At 37.5% G+C, this 14,817-nt stretch overlaps 1 protein-coding gene across 13 annotated transcripts in view; it reads left to right on the plus strand.

Moving 5' to 3' along the window:
- LOC126299474 (protein PRRC2C-like) overlaps positions 1-14,817 on the plus strand; it is a 226,870-nt gene that overhangs the window by 75,362 nt on the left and 136,691 nt on the right. For 11 of the 13 annotated variants that reach the window (XM_049991396.1, XM_049991399.1, XM_049991398.1 and 8 more), the window contains exon 11: positions 5,013-5,180. The exons of the other annotated variants lie outside the window; for them this stretch is intronic. In XM_049991396.1, coding sequence (XP_049847353.1) covers positions 5,013-5,180 — 168 coding nt within the window. The remainder of the gene's footprint in view (positions 1-5,012; positions 5,181-14,817) is intronic. 13 annotated transcript variants of the gene reach the window in all.

Consider the following 14,817-nt stretch of genomic DNA (forward strand, 5'->3'; position numbering starts at 1 on the left):
CCAAAACTGCTCAAGACAGACAACATACCCCTCTTGTACGCAGAATGCTCAATTGCCAACTGTACTCGGAAAGTTACGTTGAAGTCGAAACTTCAGCAACTTCGTCAAACAGTTACAACTAAATAAAAGTATGTTAGACAGCCAACGGAAGGCAGGCTGTCCAGAGCAGCGAGAGCTCAGTCTTGTAACCTACTCCGACAGAAAGGCGAGAGCCGACTACCACAAGAGCACCCGTACAAGCCGAACACAGAACATTCCCGCCCCCACGACAGTGGCCGTGGTTAAATGTTCCAATCAGCAACTCGAAAACCGGCGGAAAATTCCACTATATTGCCGAAGCACTACCATTCCACCAATTTCTGCATTGATTTTGCTACGTCACGGAGCTATGCCCTGAGCGAGCCAATCACAGTTACGAATTGGCAGAAATCGCGGGAATTTGCCCGCCAAGGCTGCTTGGGAAACCAAGTCATTCCCACGCCTCGCTGGTAGCCCGCCAGAAAGTGTTTTCACTAAGTTTCTGCGAAGTAATGGAATCTCTAGCCCAGCCGCTCCTTCAGGCCGCTGCGGGCATGTCTTCGCCGCTATTATGTGTCGGCGTTTGGAAAGTATTCACTCGACTCCCTCACACCTGTCGGCTTACCCTTTAAAGATCAGCAGAGCCCGCCTGTCACCGGACCACCCGGGTGACGAGAGACACCGCGTGGGAAGTCCGCATATGTAGGAATAGCAACTTTTCACCACATGCAATTAGAGAGGAAGATCTAATTACTCAGACTAAGATAGAAATATGAGAGAGGGCTCATGCCACCTCTCAATATTAAAACTAAGAATATGTTCAAGAATTTTGCAACATATCGATGTTAAGGGTTTTGGGCATGTAATTTTGTGGGTCCGTTCTTTTACCCTTGGAGTTATCTGCACCTTTTTCCAGTCACTCAGGACTTCGTGCTGTGTGGAAGGTTCACAATGCAACCAGAGTAAGTGCCCAATGCTGTAGAGTACTCTCTGTAAATCCGAATTGGGATTCCATCCAGACCTGGAGACTTATTTGTTTTCAACTCTTCTTTGTGTCCTGTGTGACACTCAGACAATAAAATATCTGTACTGCGTGAATGATTTAAGACTTTGTCTCTTGTTTTGTTGTTTGCTATTGCAGCATTACACTGGTCAACAAGTGACTGGAATAGAAGCCTTCAACCCGCTTAGTGATGTTCTCTAGGACCAGAATTTACTCTTTAGAGATTCTTTGCTAGGTTATGCTGATGGAAGGTGTACGCTTCATCCATTGTCTTGCTGCACTAGGCAGCATAGAGGAGTCCGTTCAGCTGAGGCAACAGCTGATGCTTCCACAAAGATACGAAGGAGATGGAGATGATAATCGGAACACCAACTAGGACAGTGTAATTGAGTGATTTGGCTAGGTGGGAAAGAGTAAAGGTTGGGTATGAGTGACACAACTGTTAACTGTTAGTGCCAGTTTATATGAATGACATGTTGTGACAAGGAGACCACATTGCAATCTGATGTGTCCAATTTTTATATTCGTGCTACATGAAGTGCAGAATTCAAATATCAATTTACCAAAGCTGTTCGATGCAACTTGCAAAAATTGTGGAGCAAATTGACTTCGAAGTTTCCCAAAAGTCCTTAGTGGACTAAAGTTAGAAATATCTTTTGCTAAGAATGCTTGAGTGCAATAGAGGAGACTTGGGTTCGATGCCTAGCCGATGCAAATTCTTAAACAAAAGTGCGTGTCCTATGAGCTTTTTCATGAAGATAAAAGATGAACAACAAAAAAATATTAATATCACTCAAGACTGGTAATCCATGGAGTGCTGGTTCGAATCTAGTTTGTCGTTAATTTTTGTGTTTTGTTACAGTACCGACATCATTTAAACATAAATTTCATCTAGTATGTGCTGCTTAATGAATCTATCATTTTTATAAAAATTACATGAGCGTTGAGGGAAACGTGATACAAGAGCATCTCTAAATGGGAAGAGTTAACAGTCCTTGTTACCTGTGTGTTCACAGACTTCACAGTACACAATTTACTATTATTTTACTGTAGTTGATGGAGGAGGTCATCTTAAAAACAATTGAGCATATATTTGATGAATTTTATGTTTAAATGACATAGGTATTTTAATTGAACGAAAAAATAATGGCTGAAATGAGGCTTGAATCAGCAATACAGTGATTACCACACCAGATTGCTGCAGATTTTCTTGTAATATTTATGTATTGTATCCTCCATGAAAATGCTTGTAGAACATGCTCTTTTGTTTAAAAATTTGTGTCAGCCAGGAATCAAACCTGGGCCACTGGTGTAGCAATCAGGAATGCTAAGACAGAGCCACAATGTGGATCAAAAAATTGTTCCAGCTTTAGTGACTTAAGGTTGCTTGGAAAACTTCAAAGTCTGTTTTCTCGAGAAATTCAGTGTGTTGCATCAAACTGCTTTGGGCAACTTGTATTTGAGTTCAGAACTTCGCATATTGTAAATATAAAAAAAAATTACAAAAATCAGATTTTTGTGTGGTTTCCTTGTGAATATAGCATGGCACAAGGAAAAGCATCTTTTTTAGCTTTTTATATGTTTTGCAGAATTTCACAGGCATGGATACTAACGAAATGATTGCATAAATACATTACCAAGATGCCACTATCATGTAATGTATATTTTAGTGAATGACTGGCTTTAAAAATTAAATTGGTCATGAAGGAAATGTTACTGGTATCTGCAGGGAGAGTGCAGTGAGGTCATAAGTGCCTGGGTGTTTTGAGTTAATTTCAATTGTTCATGGCTACCAACTGCAGAGTATTTTAAATGACAGTCTACACAAATCCAGTTACAGTGGCTCATTAGTGTGGGACAAGTTGGAGGACCAGCCAGGTAGTACAATCATCCTTGTTAGTAACGCACTATGTATGGAATTTCTTTGACACAGCACTTCCAATGTGACACATTTTAAAATAATTTTACTTAGCTCAACACAATAAGGGAGCAAGGCAGTATTAGGTGCGTCGTCTGGCCTGTCTTGATTAGTTTGAAGTAGTGACTAATTTGGTATGTGTTTTTAAGTTTCAAATAGTCTCAGAACCTGTTCCAAAATATTTAGGGATTAAAACTTTGCTTAAAAAACACCGCTGTTTTTGCTTTTTAAAGTACAGACTGGGTCAAGAAAATATGTATAACAAATAAGGTGCTTCAGGTATTACTATTGTGTGCGTGTGCGTGCGTGCTCGTGTGTGTGTGTGTGGGGGGGGGGGGGGGAGGCATGCGTGTGCAAATTTGATTTTTGCATGTTAATAAAATCAATATTCACACACAATTGTGAGATTATGAAGTTAACTGTAGGAGAAAGTAGCCACAGCAGCTAAAGAAACCGTGTAGCTAGTTAATTTGTCCATTTTGAGGCTTGTGAATTATGAGGATAATTGTATGGTTCTTAAGTGATAATAGGAAGCTTTGAGGTACCAGAGGTGCTGATAATTTGCATGAGTTACTGACCATTTTCTTCTGATCACTTTACACTTGTGCAGAATTTGCCCCCGTTTCGATTGATACTCACCTACATATGTTTCTATATTTATCATAGGACATGCTTCCAAACAAGGGCCATGGTGACAGTTGTGTCAATCACTTCTGTATCACCTTCCTTCAGTCTTAAATTTCTGGAGATTTAAGTGGAGAACCAGTACTGTCGCATGAAATTTATTATAAATAGACTCCAAAATGCATCCAATTTGAATTACAGGCCTGATGAAAGCCTCATTTGTAGTCTGAGATACTGTCCTCCTGAAATATTTACACAAACTATGGAATTACAAAAGCAGTATTGTTTATGACATTCAGATTCACGTGAAAGTTTGATTTCTTTAGTTCACTGCTGCATGCCTTGTTTGAAATGCCACTTTGGTGTACATTTTGCCTCTCAAACTTTGTAACATGTGCAAAGCAAGCCGCCAGTTGAACGTTTATTGTTTTGACATTTTCATTTTCTATCTTCATTCTGGTCCAGTATGTGTTGAACAATCACAGTTGTGTACGGCTGGTTGCTGTGTACGTATTCTCTCAAAAACTAAATATTCCCTGCAGACAGTCTTCTCCTCACCATATCCTAATGGACTGCAAATTTTCCTACCTCCCCCCTCCCTCTGTCCCCTCACCAATCCACCTTCCCAATCTCACCTCACACCTCACCATCCTTCCGTACTCCTCCTTAACTCTCCTTCACTGACATTCAATTGTTATTTTCTCCCCTTTACCGTGTTTATCTTCACTTTCTGTATGTTACCATATTTTAGTGTTCTGCTAATCTTGTTTAACATATTTTTATTTTCCTCTTATTTTAGTTTTTCTTTTGTTTTGGTTTTCATACTTGTCATTTCTTCCTGTGGCCATTTCCCTGTCTCTCCTATTAATATTATTGTGGAGACTGTAGCCATGTGATGCATAGCAAGTCTTGTTTGATATTCACTTTCTCCCCCCTTGACATTATTTGCTCAGTATCCACATGTTATTGCATTGTTTTTAGCTATGTTACTGTCATGAGAAATATTAGAATTGTTACTGGTTCCTGATATATGATGATAAATTAGGACTCTCATGTTTATCAACACAGTTCTACTACCATTGTGCAATAAGTACTGTTCTAATTATTTATCAGTGATGTGGTATCAGTTCAAAGGTTTACTGCTGAAGTGCCTAATAATTGTTAATTTAATCAGTAGAGAAAGGTGCATGGCAAGTGAAAACAAAATTTTCTATGTTGAATATATGTGTAAGCTGAATTATCTAGACAGTAATCAGAATTTTTACACACAGGCAAATTTTCATTTGCCATTTTCTGAAATATGTGACTAACACACATCAGACTAGCTGGTAACAAATAGAAATCAAATTGAAAAGTAATGGACAAAAATTATACTTTTGGCTTTAGCCGTACATATAGCATGTTAATGTGTTGTGGCTTCTAGAAAAATATTTGGTATGTCATTCATAGGATGACAAAGAAAAGCGTCTGGATAGAGGACCTCTAGAGCAGAGGCCATGGCATCAAACTCATGCTGTGCCAGTAGAGTACAGAACCCATTCTGGATCTTCAGTGTCAGGTTCAGGTTCTACAATTGGCAGCTTCCATATCTCAGTGATGCGAACAGGTCCTCATCCAGTAAGTAACACTTGCTTGGAAAAAGTGAGAAAAATAGGGAGAGAGAGAGAGAGAGAGAGCGAGAGAGCGAGAGAGCGAGAGAGCGAGAGAGCGAGAGAGCGAGAGAGCGAGAGAGAGAGAGAGAGAGAGAGAGAGCGAGAGAGAGAGCGAGAGAGAGAGAGAGAGAGAGAGAGAGACAGAGAGACAGACAGACAGACAGAGAGAGGATATTAAAAATTTGTTGGAGTGGTAGTTTCCCTGTAGTTTAACTGTATACTTCACACATTGCCTTTGTAGTGCAGCTAAATGGTTTCAGGACAATATTTTCTACTGCATATGTGCACTCATTTAGGCCTTACTTTCTGTAATTCATTTTGGGCGCATGTTTCGTCGATAAGCTTTAGAACTGCCTTTGGATAAAAGCAATCTGGTAAAAATGAAAATGAAGGAATATTACTAAATTAAATAAATGCACATGGTTACACTACATAGCTGCATTTTGTTGTTGCAAATCAAACATTACTTGTTCTTCATAGTTGCATGTGGAATGGATAATGACTTTTTTGACATGCATTTTTTCTTGTGGTAGCTCTGTATTTTTTGTAAATAAAACTAAAATTCCATATACCTTAATTCAGTTTTTTTCATATAAGGATAGGAAATAAATGTGATAGTATATATCTTTCTGTGGTAACATTTATTCATGTTTTAGTTTTCTGAATAATTTCAGAGGTCTTGTTTAATATATTAAAATGTGTGAAGTACCACTTGCCAGACCAAATTTTGACTTTAATATATGTTTATGTATAGATAACTTGCTGTTGAAAGTAACACTGATAACAAATTTCGTTCTAAAGTAGCAACTCCTTTTTTTTTTTAGGTTTGTCAAGTTTCTAATGAAATAAATGATACCCTGAAAAGCACAGTCATTGTGGTGCAATGGGTTTTCATATAATTAAAATTTTTCAGATTATAGTTTTTAGGGTAATCTGGTAACAGAAATAAATCAAATTTTATTAGTTATGATCACCTTGTGAATGTTCCAGTTCTCCTTATTTTCATACTTGCTAGTAAAATTGGAGAGGAATTCCATCTTATGCAAGGCACCAGTTTGTGGACATGTTTCAGCACTTTTCGTGCTGTCTTCAGTCGTTTTTTGTGTATGTATATATAAAATTCAGCAAAGTGCAAAAGTAAATATTTTGTACCAAATGTTTCCTTAGAGGTTAACATGTAACAACAATTTTGCAGAAATAAAATAAAGGAACCCACTGAAGAAAGCACAGAAAGTGCTGAAACACTTCTGGGTGAAAATAAAACTTCAGAACAGTGTCTTGCATAAGACGGAACTCCTCTGAAATTTAGTAGTTCTAAATGGCTAGGGGTATTATTCTTTGCATGCTTGGATCTTCCCGTGAAAAGCTGGTGAATAGGTTTGTTTATGGTAACTGACCTTTTCATAAACAGTTATGCATTTAATACAGCACAGAAATACAGGAAAAGAATAAATCAAAGCACTGTTCTTTGTCAAGTTCTCAGGCTGTTTCTAGATTTCTGGAGGTGACTGCTGGAATGTTCATATATTTCCTTAATTTTGTGTAATCTAGGACTGATTTTTCCATTATAGTGATGTGCAACCCAAACAAAACCACATTTTTATTGCTGAATTATCCTAATTATGGTTTCCTATTGATGTTATGAAGAACCGTAACTGTTCCTTTGTTTTTATGTTCTGTTTTGACTTTTTATTAGGTTTATTTTTAATAATTAGTATGAATCTTTATTGTCATTAATTCTTTCTGCCTTTTTAATGCAAAAATTGTTCAATTTGTTGCTGCCTTTGCATGCTCCATTCTTGGTGCACTCTTGAAGAGAAGGCACAATAGTATCTTTGTAACTGAGCCATCAGGTTCAGTTGTGTGTGACACAAAAAAGGTCTGCAGTCTGTAATATTCTTGCCAGGCTACCTGATAGGAGGCAGCCTAGAGCTTTTCCCTTTCTTTCAGCTTTCAACATGGTGTAAACATTAATTGACTGAAATTCTTATATCATCTCCTTTAAGCTTTCTAGGTGATGGATATCTAAAACTTATTTTTTTTTTATTTAGAAACTACATTACTATTTATATTCCGATTAATTGGTTGCAGTCATTTCCTTAATACTTGCGTAAATTTATCTCGCCTAGAGAAAAGGTTATTGAAGGTTTATTAAAGGAAATCCTGTAGTACATTTGCATTCTTAAATAGCTTTTTAAGTACTGTATTGCTCTTATAAATGGAATTGTGTTTAAAGTGTATCTGGTTTTATCTCAGTATATCCACTGATCCATCTGCTGGCAGATGGTTAATGTTTTTCAGATCGCCATTGATGGCCTGTTAACCATTTTGCTCACCATTACAGATTATTGGTATGCATGCTATTTGTATAGCCAACAGTATGACCATCTTCGTGTCACTGTTTTGCAGTACAGGGTCAAATTTTGAATATTAAACACTTCCTATTGCCTAGGCAAATGCAGCAAATTGGTTGGTTCTTTTTGCATTTGACATGGATTATTGTATGCTTTATGGGACTGAGCGAGACACCATTAGTTAATGGTCTATTCCTCAGAAAGCCTCAAAATAATGTTTCTTTACTATATTTTCACCTGCAATATATTCTTAAGATCCCAATCCCAGACAACCTTGAAATTTTTCGTCAGATTCTTTATCTGTTTCCGTGATGCAGAGGTTCAAAGTTACCCTACTGGTGCACGTATAATACCCATATAAAATACAGCATGAGATGAAAAGGTAGTTTGTAAAGTGAAATTGCATGGAGAAGTATGTTAAGTGTTTCTCTTATCATCTGGGAGCCTCTTGTTGTGGTACTGATGCACATGGAAAACGTTTTTGCACATAAAATCCACTCTGAGGTGTAAAATTAGTTTTGCACTATTTCAGTTTCGCATAATTAAACTATCTAAATTTTACTAACCAATATATCTCTCTTCATGTGAAGTATATGCCACGCTGCAGCAGGAAAAGAAGGGAGCCAGCAGAAAAATGCTCCTATCAGAGCACAAAAAATGTGAATATGTTCCTGTTTATTTAAAAGACTGACTGAGAAGTGGGGTACCAGCTGCCTCATTCTGCCTTTGTCGGCACCTTTAAAAAATTTTGGCATGCGAATATATTCGCACTTTTTAATGCTGAAAGAGAAGAAGACAGTGGCAGTGGCAAAAAGACAGAAAAGTAATGGATAGTGGAATATGGAAAACAGTAAAGGAGACAGTGCTGAGGTGAAGGAGGTGGGAGAAAGAGAGAATGGAAGTGGGTGAAAACCATTGATAATGTGAGACAGTGTGAATGGGAATGACAGCAAGGAAGGGGGAGAGATAGTGATAGTGACAGTGAGAAGAGATGGCAGTAGTAGGAAGGAAGGAATGAGACACTAGGAGTAAAAGAGAGCAAGAGGGAGACAGTGACACAGACAATGAGAGTGAGCTAGGCTGAATAAGGGATTTAGAAAGGGCAACTAGGAGTGGATTTATATTAGGAACTTTCAGCATTGGTCTAGTGAGTGGAGTTAGAGGAACTTGTTAGAGTTAAGAGGTGAGTTGCACATGAATAAAAAATTGCAGATATGTTTGCATGCCAAAACTTCTTTGATAGTTTATGAATATGCTGAGAAAGGTAGACTGATGCAGCTGGTACCCCACTTTTGGCCAGTCTTTTAAATAAAAACTGAACACAGTAACATTTTTTTTACTCCAATAGGAGCATTTTTCCGTTGGTTTCCTGTATCTGAATTAGTAAATGTTGTACTTGTGCACGTTGATTACTGCAATCCTCTGTTGTTACCGACGTGCCCAGTGATAGAAACAATAAAATAATAAAGCCTTTTCAGGATGCCTGTGATTGTAACTATGCAATTGTGTCCAATATTTAGATTTTCTGTGGTTTCCATTAAATGGCCAGTTAGTGCCAGAATGATTCTAAAACTAAAAGTGTGTTTAAATACTCTTGCGATTCTTGTCAGTTCTCTATTATTGATTTGCCATTACTTTGTAGCATGTTTAGCCCTAACTGATAAACCTTCTCTTGATTCTTAATCTTAAAATATGGAGTTCACCTCACAGGATTATAACATTGTATTGATTAATTAATCCACCCTCGTGGATAAAAAGATATTGTTATCCCATTATTTGTATATCCCAACAAAGCAGCACAACATGGAGTGTCTTTCACAATAATCAGTACAGTTAAAGTTTATTTGATGTATTCAGCATGAAAGACAGTGTTCAAATTAATCTGAGTCTTTCATCTAAATATAATAATTAATTAACATTAAAATAATAATAATAATAACTGCTGAAGATCATAACTTGTGCAGAGGGACATTCCTTAATACTGAAACAATATTTGTAATCAAACTATATGAAAACTGTGGAAAAACCTTATGTACAAACATTGAAAACAGACTAATTATGGCAAACGGTATAGCCACATAATCAAGAGCCACTTGTACATCTACATCTATACTCCACAAACCAATGTGAAATGCGTGGCTGAGTTTACATAACATTGTACTGGTTATTAGGGTTTCTTCCCTTTCCATTCACATAGGGAGCATGGGAAGATTGATTGTTTGAATGCCTCTGTGTGTGCTGTAATTATTCTAATCTTATCCTCATGATTTCTGTCAGTGATATGTAGGGGGTTGTAGTATTTCATAGTGTCATCATTTAAAGCTGATTCTTAAAACTTTTTAGTAGACTTTCTTGGGATAATTTCTTCAGTAGCTCAGTGACTCACTTCCCAATACCAAATGAACTTGTGACCATTCGTGTTGTCCTTCTCTGTATACATTCAGTATCCCCTGTTAGTTCCTTCCTCAACACTATCATTATGTGCTATTGGAATTTTTCAAGGGTGTAATAATATCTTCAATATTATTTTCTATGCATGCTCAATTTTTCAGATATCAGAAAGTGTTTTTTGTGGCATACAACATTACTCCAATTATCTGCTTTTATTAGTGCCATTGATTTCTCTAACAGTTTATGAAGTTCTGCTAGTGAAGCTTTTATTATTTGTACTTATGTAACATTTGATCTGTGTCCAAATCATTTTGATGGAATCAGTGACGGTGATATGATGTAAGCCTTAACAATCCTTTGCCTGTGTTTTTTAGCAACCTTGTCAATAACATGCTGTTGAAATTCTATCTTATTTTGTTTTGCAAGTTCCATAAACTTTGCCTTATCTGAATTTCTATGCACTTGCATATTGTGACATTTTAAATCATTTAGCAGTATCAGTTTTTTCAGTTGCCATTGTCAAGAGTTGTATCTTTAATAACTGAATGGTATGGGGTAATGTCCATCACAAGGACAGACCGCCAATTTGTTTTCTGTAGTTGTGCCTTGAACCACTTCAGAAGACTGTCTTGATCAATTCTCTTCATGGAAGTCACTTGTTTTCCTCAAAATGTAAACTGGGAGAAGGTTTGCTGTGACACTTTTTAAGACTTTCAAAATGTTTGCAGTTCTTTAATCTACCTTTTAATTAGTAGAGTTGCACCATGTCTTATTCTTCTAAATATTCACACACTGAGCACACGAACTCATACGTCTGACCACACGCATGAGCATATTGCTGAACTTTCTATTTAGCAACCATACTTTCTGGCACACTTCAGCTACAAGCTTCAGACATTCTGTAGTGCAATAAACTTGCTGCACAGAAAAGCAAAGCACACAGCAAAAAAAACTGTTAGGTTACTGGCCACAACTGGTTAGTAACAGCTACCTGGCTTATCAGAGTGAGGGACTGAGGGTGCAAACAACCACATTTCGTGATTGGTTGTTGCAGCAGTAGCTTGACATCAGTATTCAGTATTCTGATTCAGGTGTAGTGAAAATTTGTGAAAGCAAGGGTTGGAAAGTGGGAGCACATAAACAGTAAAGCTCATATAGACTTTTATGGCCTCTGTTGCTGCTGTTGCCACCAACACCACCACCACCACCACCACCACCACCACCACCACCAGCACAAATGAACAGAGGAAGAAGGCAAAAAGTTGAGAACCATTACGAAACTGTATAATGTTCTTCAGTGTAGTTTAGAAAGCATGACCACGTACATGGAAAATTTAGTTCCTAATGACGTGGGAATTTATTGACCTCTAATTGTGTGTTGTATGCCTGGAGCTTTCATATACCTAATTGTCAGTAATATAATTAATTTTAGGAGCAAAGTTCAGAAACTGACAGGCACAGAAACAAGACTGGAAACTTCGTACATTGTGTAATATGATTGTGTATTCAGTTGGCACAACATAGCAGTGCAGGTGTGTGTGTGTGTGTGTGTGTGTGTGTGTGTGTGTGTGTGTGTGTGTGTGTGTGTGTGTGTGTGTGTGTGGGGGGGGGGGGGGGGTGTACTCTAGCTCTCATGTGAAAGCTAGTGCAGTTTTCCAGCTTGTTGATGTGCCTGTGAATGATTTGGTGCTTATCCTATTTGCTGAGGAGTTGCCTCTACTCCTGTTATTTACATTCTGCCATAACTTTCCGTACCATATTTATTGTCAGTAATAACTATTGTTGTTTGAAATATGTAGATGACCAAGAAGGAATGTGGTTGTTTCCAATTAACATAAATGAAATACGTGTGCATAAAGGTCTTGAGCTCATATGAAGTAAACAACACCTCTGCTGCAAAAGAAAATTGCTCATTATTGGTGAAAAATGATATCCCATTGTATAAAGTTATATGTTTCATATTTCTGTTTAAGCAGTGAGCACACTGCAGCTCTGTTTTTATGTGAAAATAAAAAGGAATATTCCTGTTACCTTTCAGCTTCGTATATATATTTTTGTCATAGTTACTGTCAACCAGACTTTGCAATTGTGTATGACAATTGTAAAGCCTTTACTGTATTGGTGCATCTTGAGGAAGTATCCAGTCACAATGCAGTTTCCTGTTTTAGTGCACTTCATTGATAAATGCCCAGGCTTACTGCATAAAGGGAAGTCTGAAAATGTGGTTTTTGGAGTGAAGTGAAAGGTAGAATGTATATCACCAGGGTAGTGTTCATAGACTGAGTCAATGAGAATAAAAGCAAACGTATTTACTGTTCTCTTGTTCGGGTACTGACTACCTCTACTGCCCCACATCTACGTTACTCATACCCATCACACAATTGTGGCAATGCCATTTCATGCCCCCTATGTTCATACGGTGAGAATCTATTCCTGCCCTCTATGCTGAGGCTGCTGTTGCTTTTGCAAGGGAAATTTTGCCTTGTGCTCCAAACTACTACTACTACTACTACTACTACTACTACTACGACTTTTTGTGGTATTCTTTTTTTCTCTATTCTCTATTTCCTTTTATTTCATTGTCCTAATCATATGGTTCTTATTCTCAACCTTATTGAAATCTTGTTGCTTCACTCCAGCCAGACACTGTAGTTGCATCATAGCCAGGTTCATCCACCCCAGGGCTTCCATTCAGTTGGTGCATAAAATGGTAGCGTTTTTGTTTTGCGCATTGGTATTCTGGCTGCTATGGGTTTATTTATCAATTGTCATTTTTTATTTGTAGTTCACTGTCGCTATTTCAGTTTAATATTATCATTTTGTTGTTTGGGTATAGTGAGTAGAGCTGTGGATGCTAGAAAATGGAGTGCCAAGTGAAGAAGTTGAAACACTTTTGTCATATTCTACTGTTTGAGTTCAGTAGAGGTTTAGCATTAACGGAGGCAGCCAGAAACATTTGTGTCATGTATGGGGATAATGCCATAGGACAGAGCATAACAAGAAAATGGTTTTCTCATTTTAAGGGAGATTGTTTTGACATTAGTGACTCGATGTCAGGAACACCTTCAAAGTTTGATGAAGGCCATCTAAAACACATTAACCCACAATGAACTGTGATCATTCCACCATTGTGCGAGATTTGCATGCAATTGGGAAGTTAAGTTGTGACAATAAATGATGTATTTGTGCTAACGTAAACAAAGAAAGAAATGTATGAGCCCAAACAGAGTAGCAACTCCCCATACAAAGACCTGTGTGCATCTGGGAAAGATAGTGTCATGCATATGGTGGAACAGTGACAATGTGATGTACTATGAATTGCTTCTTTGAGGTGTAACCATACCTGCTGACATTTGTTGTCAACAACTGAGACATCTTGCAGATGCAATCTAAACATGATGACCAGGAAGACTGCATGAAGGGGTGCTACTCCAAGATAATACCTGTGCACATTCTGCTAGACTGACAAAAAATGCTATACAGGGGTTGGTTTGGGAAGTCATTCCAAAGCCACATTATTCACCTGATCTTGAGGCCTCAGATTTTCATCTATTTTCGCTCTCTGTCTAGCAACCTTCAAGGAACTTCGTTTCCAGATGAAAATACATTTGTTCAGCTCTTCGCCTCAAAACATGTGACTTTTAAAGTCACAGAATTGAAACGTTATCCCAGTGTGGTAAACAGTTGTAAATATATTGTTGAAGACATTTCTCTGTTATGTGTATCTGTTGTTTATTAAACTTACAGAAAAACTTGAAGAGCTTATGCACCAACCCAGTAGATTGCCAAAATTTCACTTCATTATGAAGACTTTTAGACCTCAAAAATGTTATGGTATTTTACATAGACCAAACAACTAACCCATGCTGTTTTCTTCACTAATAACTTGTGCAGAATTTATGGATGTAATTTTCCCATTAAATGGCATGCCTTCTCAGATTGGTAAGTAAGGGAATTCAGTATTTAGGAGTTAGTTAAAATGAGCTTTCCATCTTTACAGAAATTGGCCCTAGTGCTGGAATATTTTGCCATCCTTGTCCATGATGCACATGTTATGTTTATTGTCTTGGACACTCATTTTCTATTCCTTGTCCACTTCAAATGTTCTATTCTCTCCATGTGACATTTCCAGTTGATTCTGAAGTTCCCGATAGTGTTCTCTCTTTGCTCCCCTTGTTTCTTTTCCATATCTGGAAATTACCAGTTTCTTATAGTTTTTGGACCCAATACTGAGCTAGAACAGTAACACACACATTTGCTTCCCATAGATCTTTGAGAGTACACTGGAATGGAGAAGCAGAGCATTCCAAAATACCTTTCACGTCTTGTACCTGATCAAATTCAGAGGATATCAGCCTGATCCTTCTATCTCCATCTTGTTAGATTTGTCTTCATTGGCACTAGACTTGCTTGTAGTCAGATTTTCCATGCCAGTTGGCGCATCTTCTTAAAGTAAGTCTTAGCTTTGAGGTTCTGTGCTAAGCTAAACACGAGTCATTTTTGATTTTAGACATGATGACATGTTGAATTATATCAAAAATATCTTTAAATTTCTCATTTCATTCATGATCTGCTCATTACATTGTTGAGGCTGCAGTGCGTTGTACTTTGTACAGCTTGGCTAAAATTTTATCCTCCATCTAAACAAGTATGTAACATGTTTAATTGCGGTTTGTGTCTACTTTTTCCGCATGGGCACACCTTTTCTAGACTGGACAGGCTTATTCAGTTGCAGAGATATGTGTTGATAGAATTTCTGTGAACAGGCAGATATACACATGATGGAATTTCTGTGAACAGGCTGATTTACATGCTATTTTCTCTATGCCATCTTTCTAAGAGTTTTATTAAATGCTG

This window comes from Schistocerca gregaria, chromosome X (genome assembly GCF_023897955.1).
Source record: "Schistocerca gregaria isolate iqSchGreg1 chromosome X, iqSchGreg1.2, whole genome shotgun sequence".
Taxonomy (NCBI): Eukaryota; Metazoa; Arthropoda; class Insecta; order Orthoptera; family Acrididae; genus Schistocerca; species Schistocerca gregaria.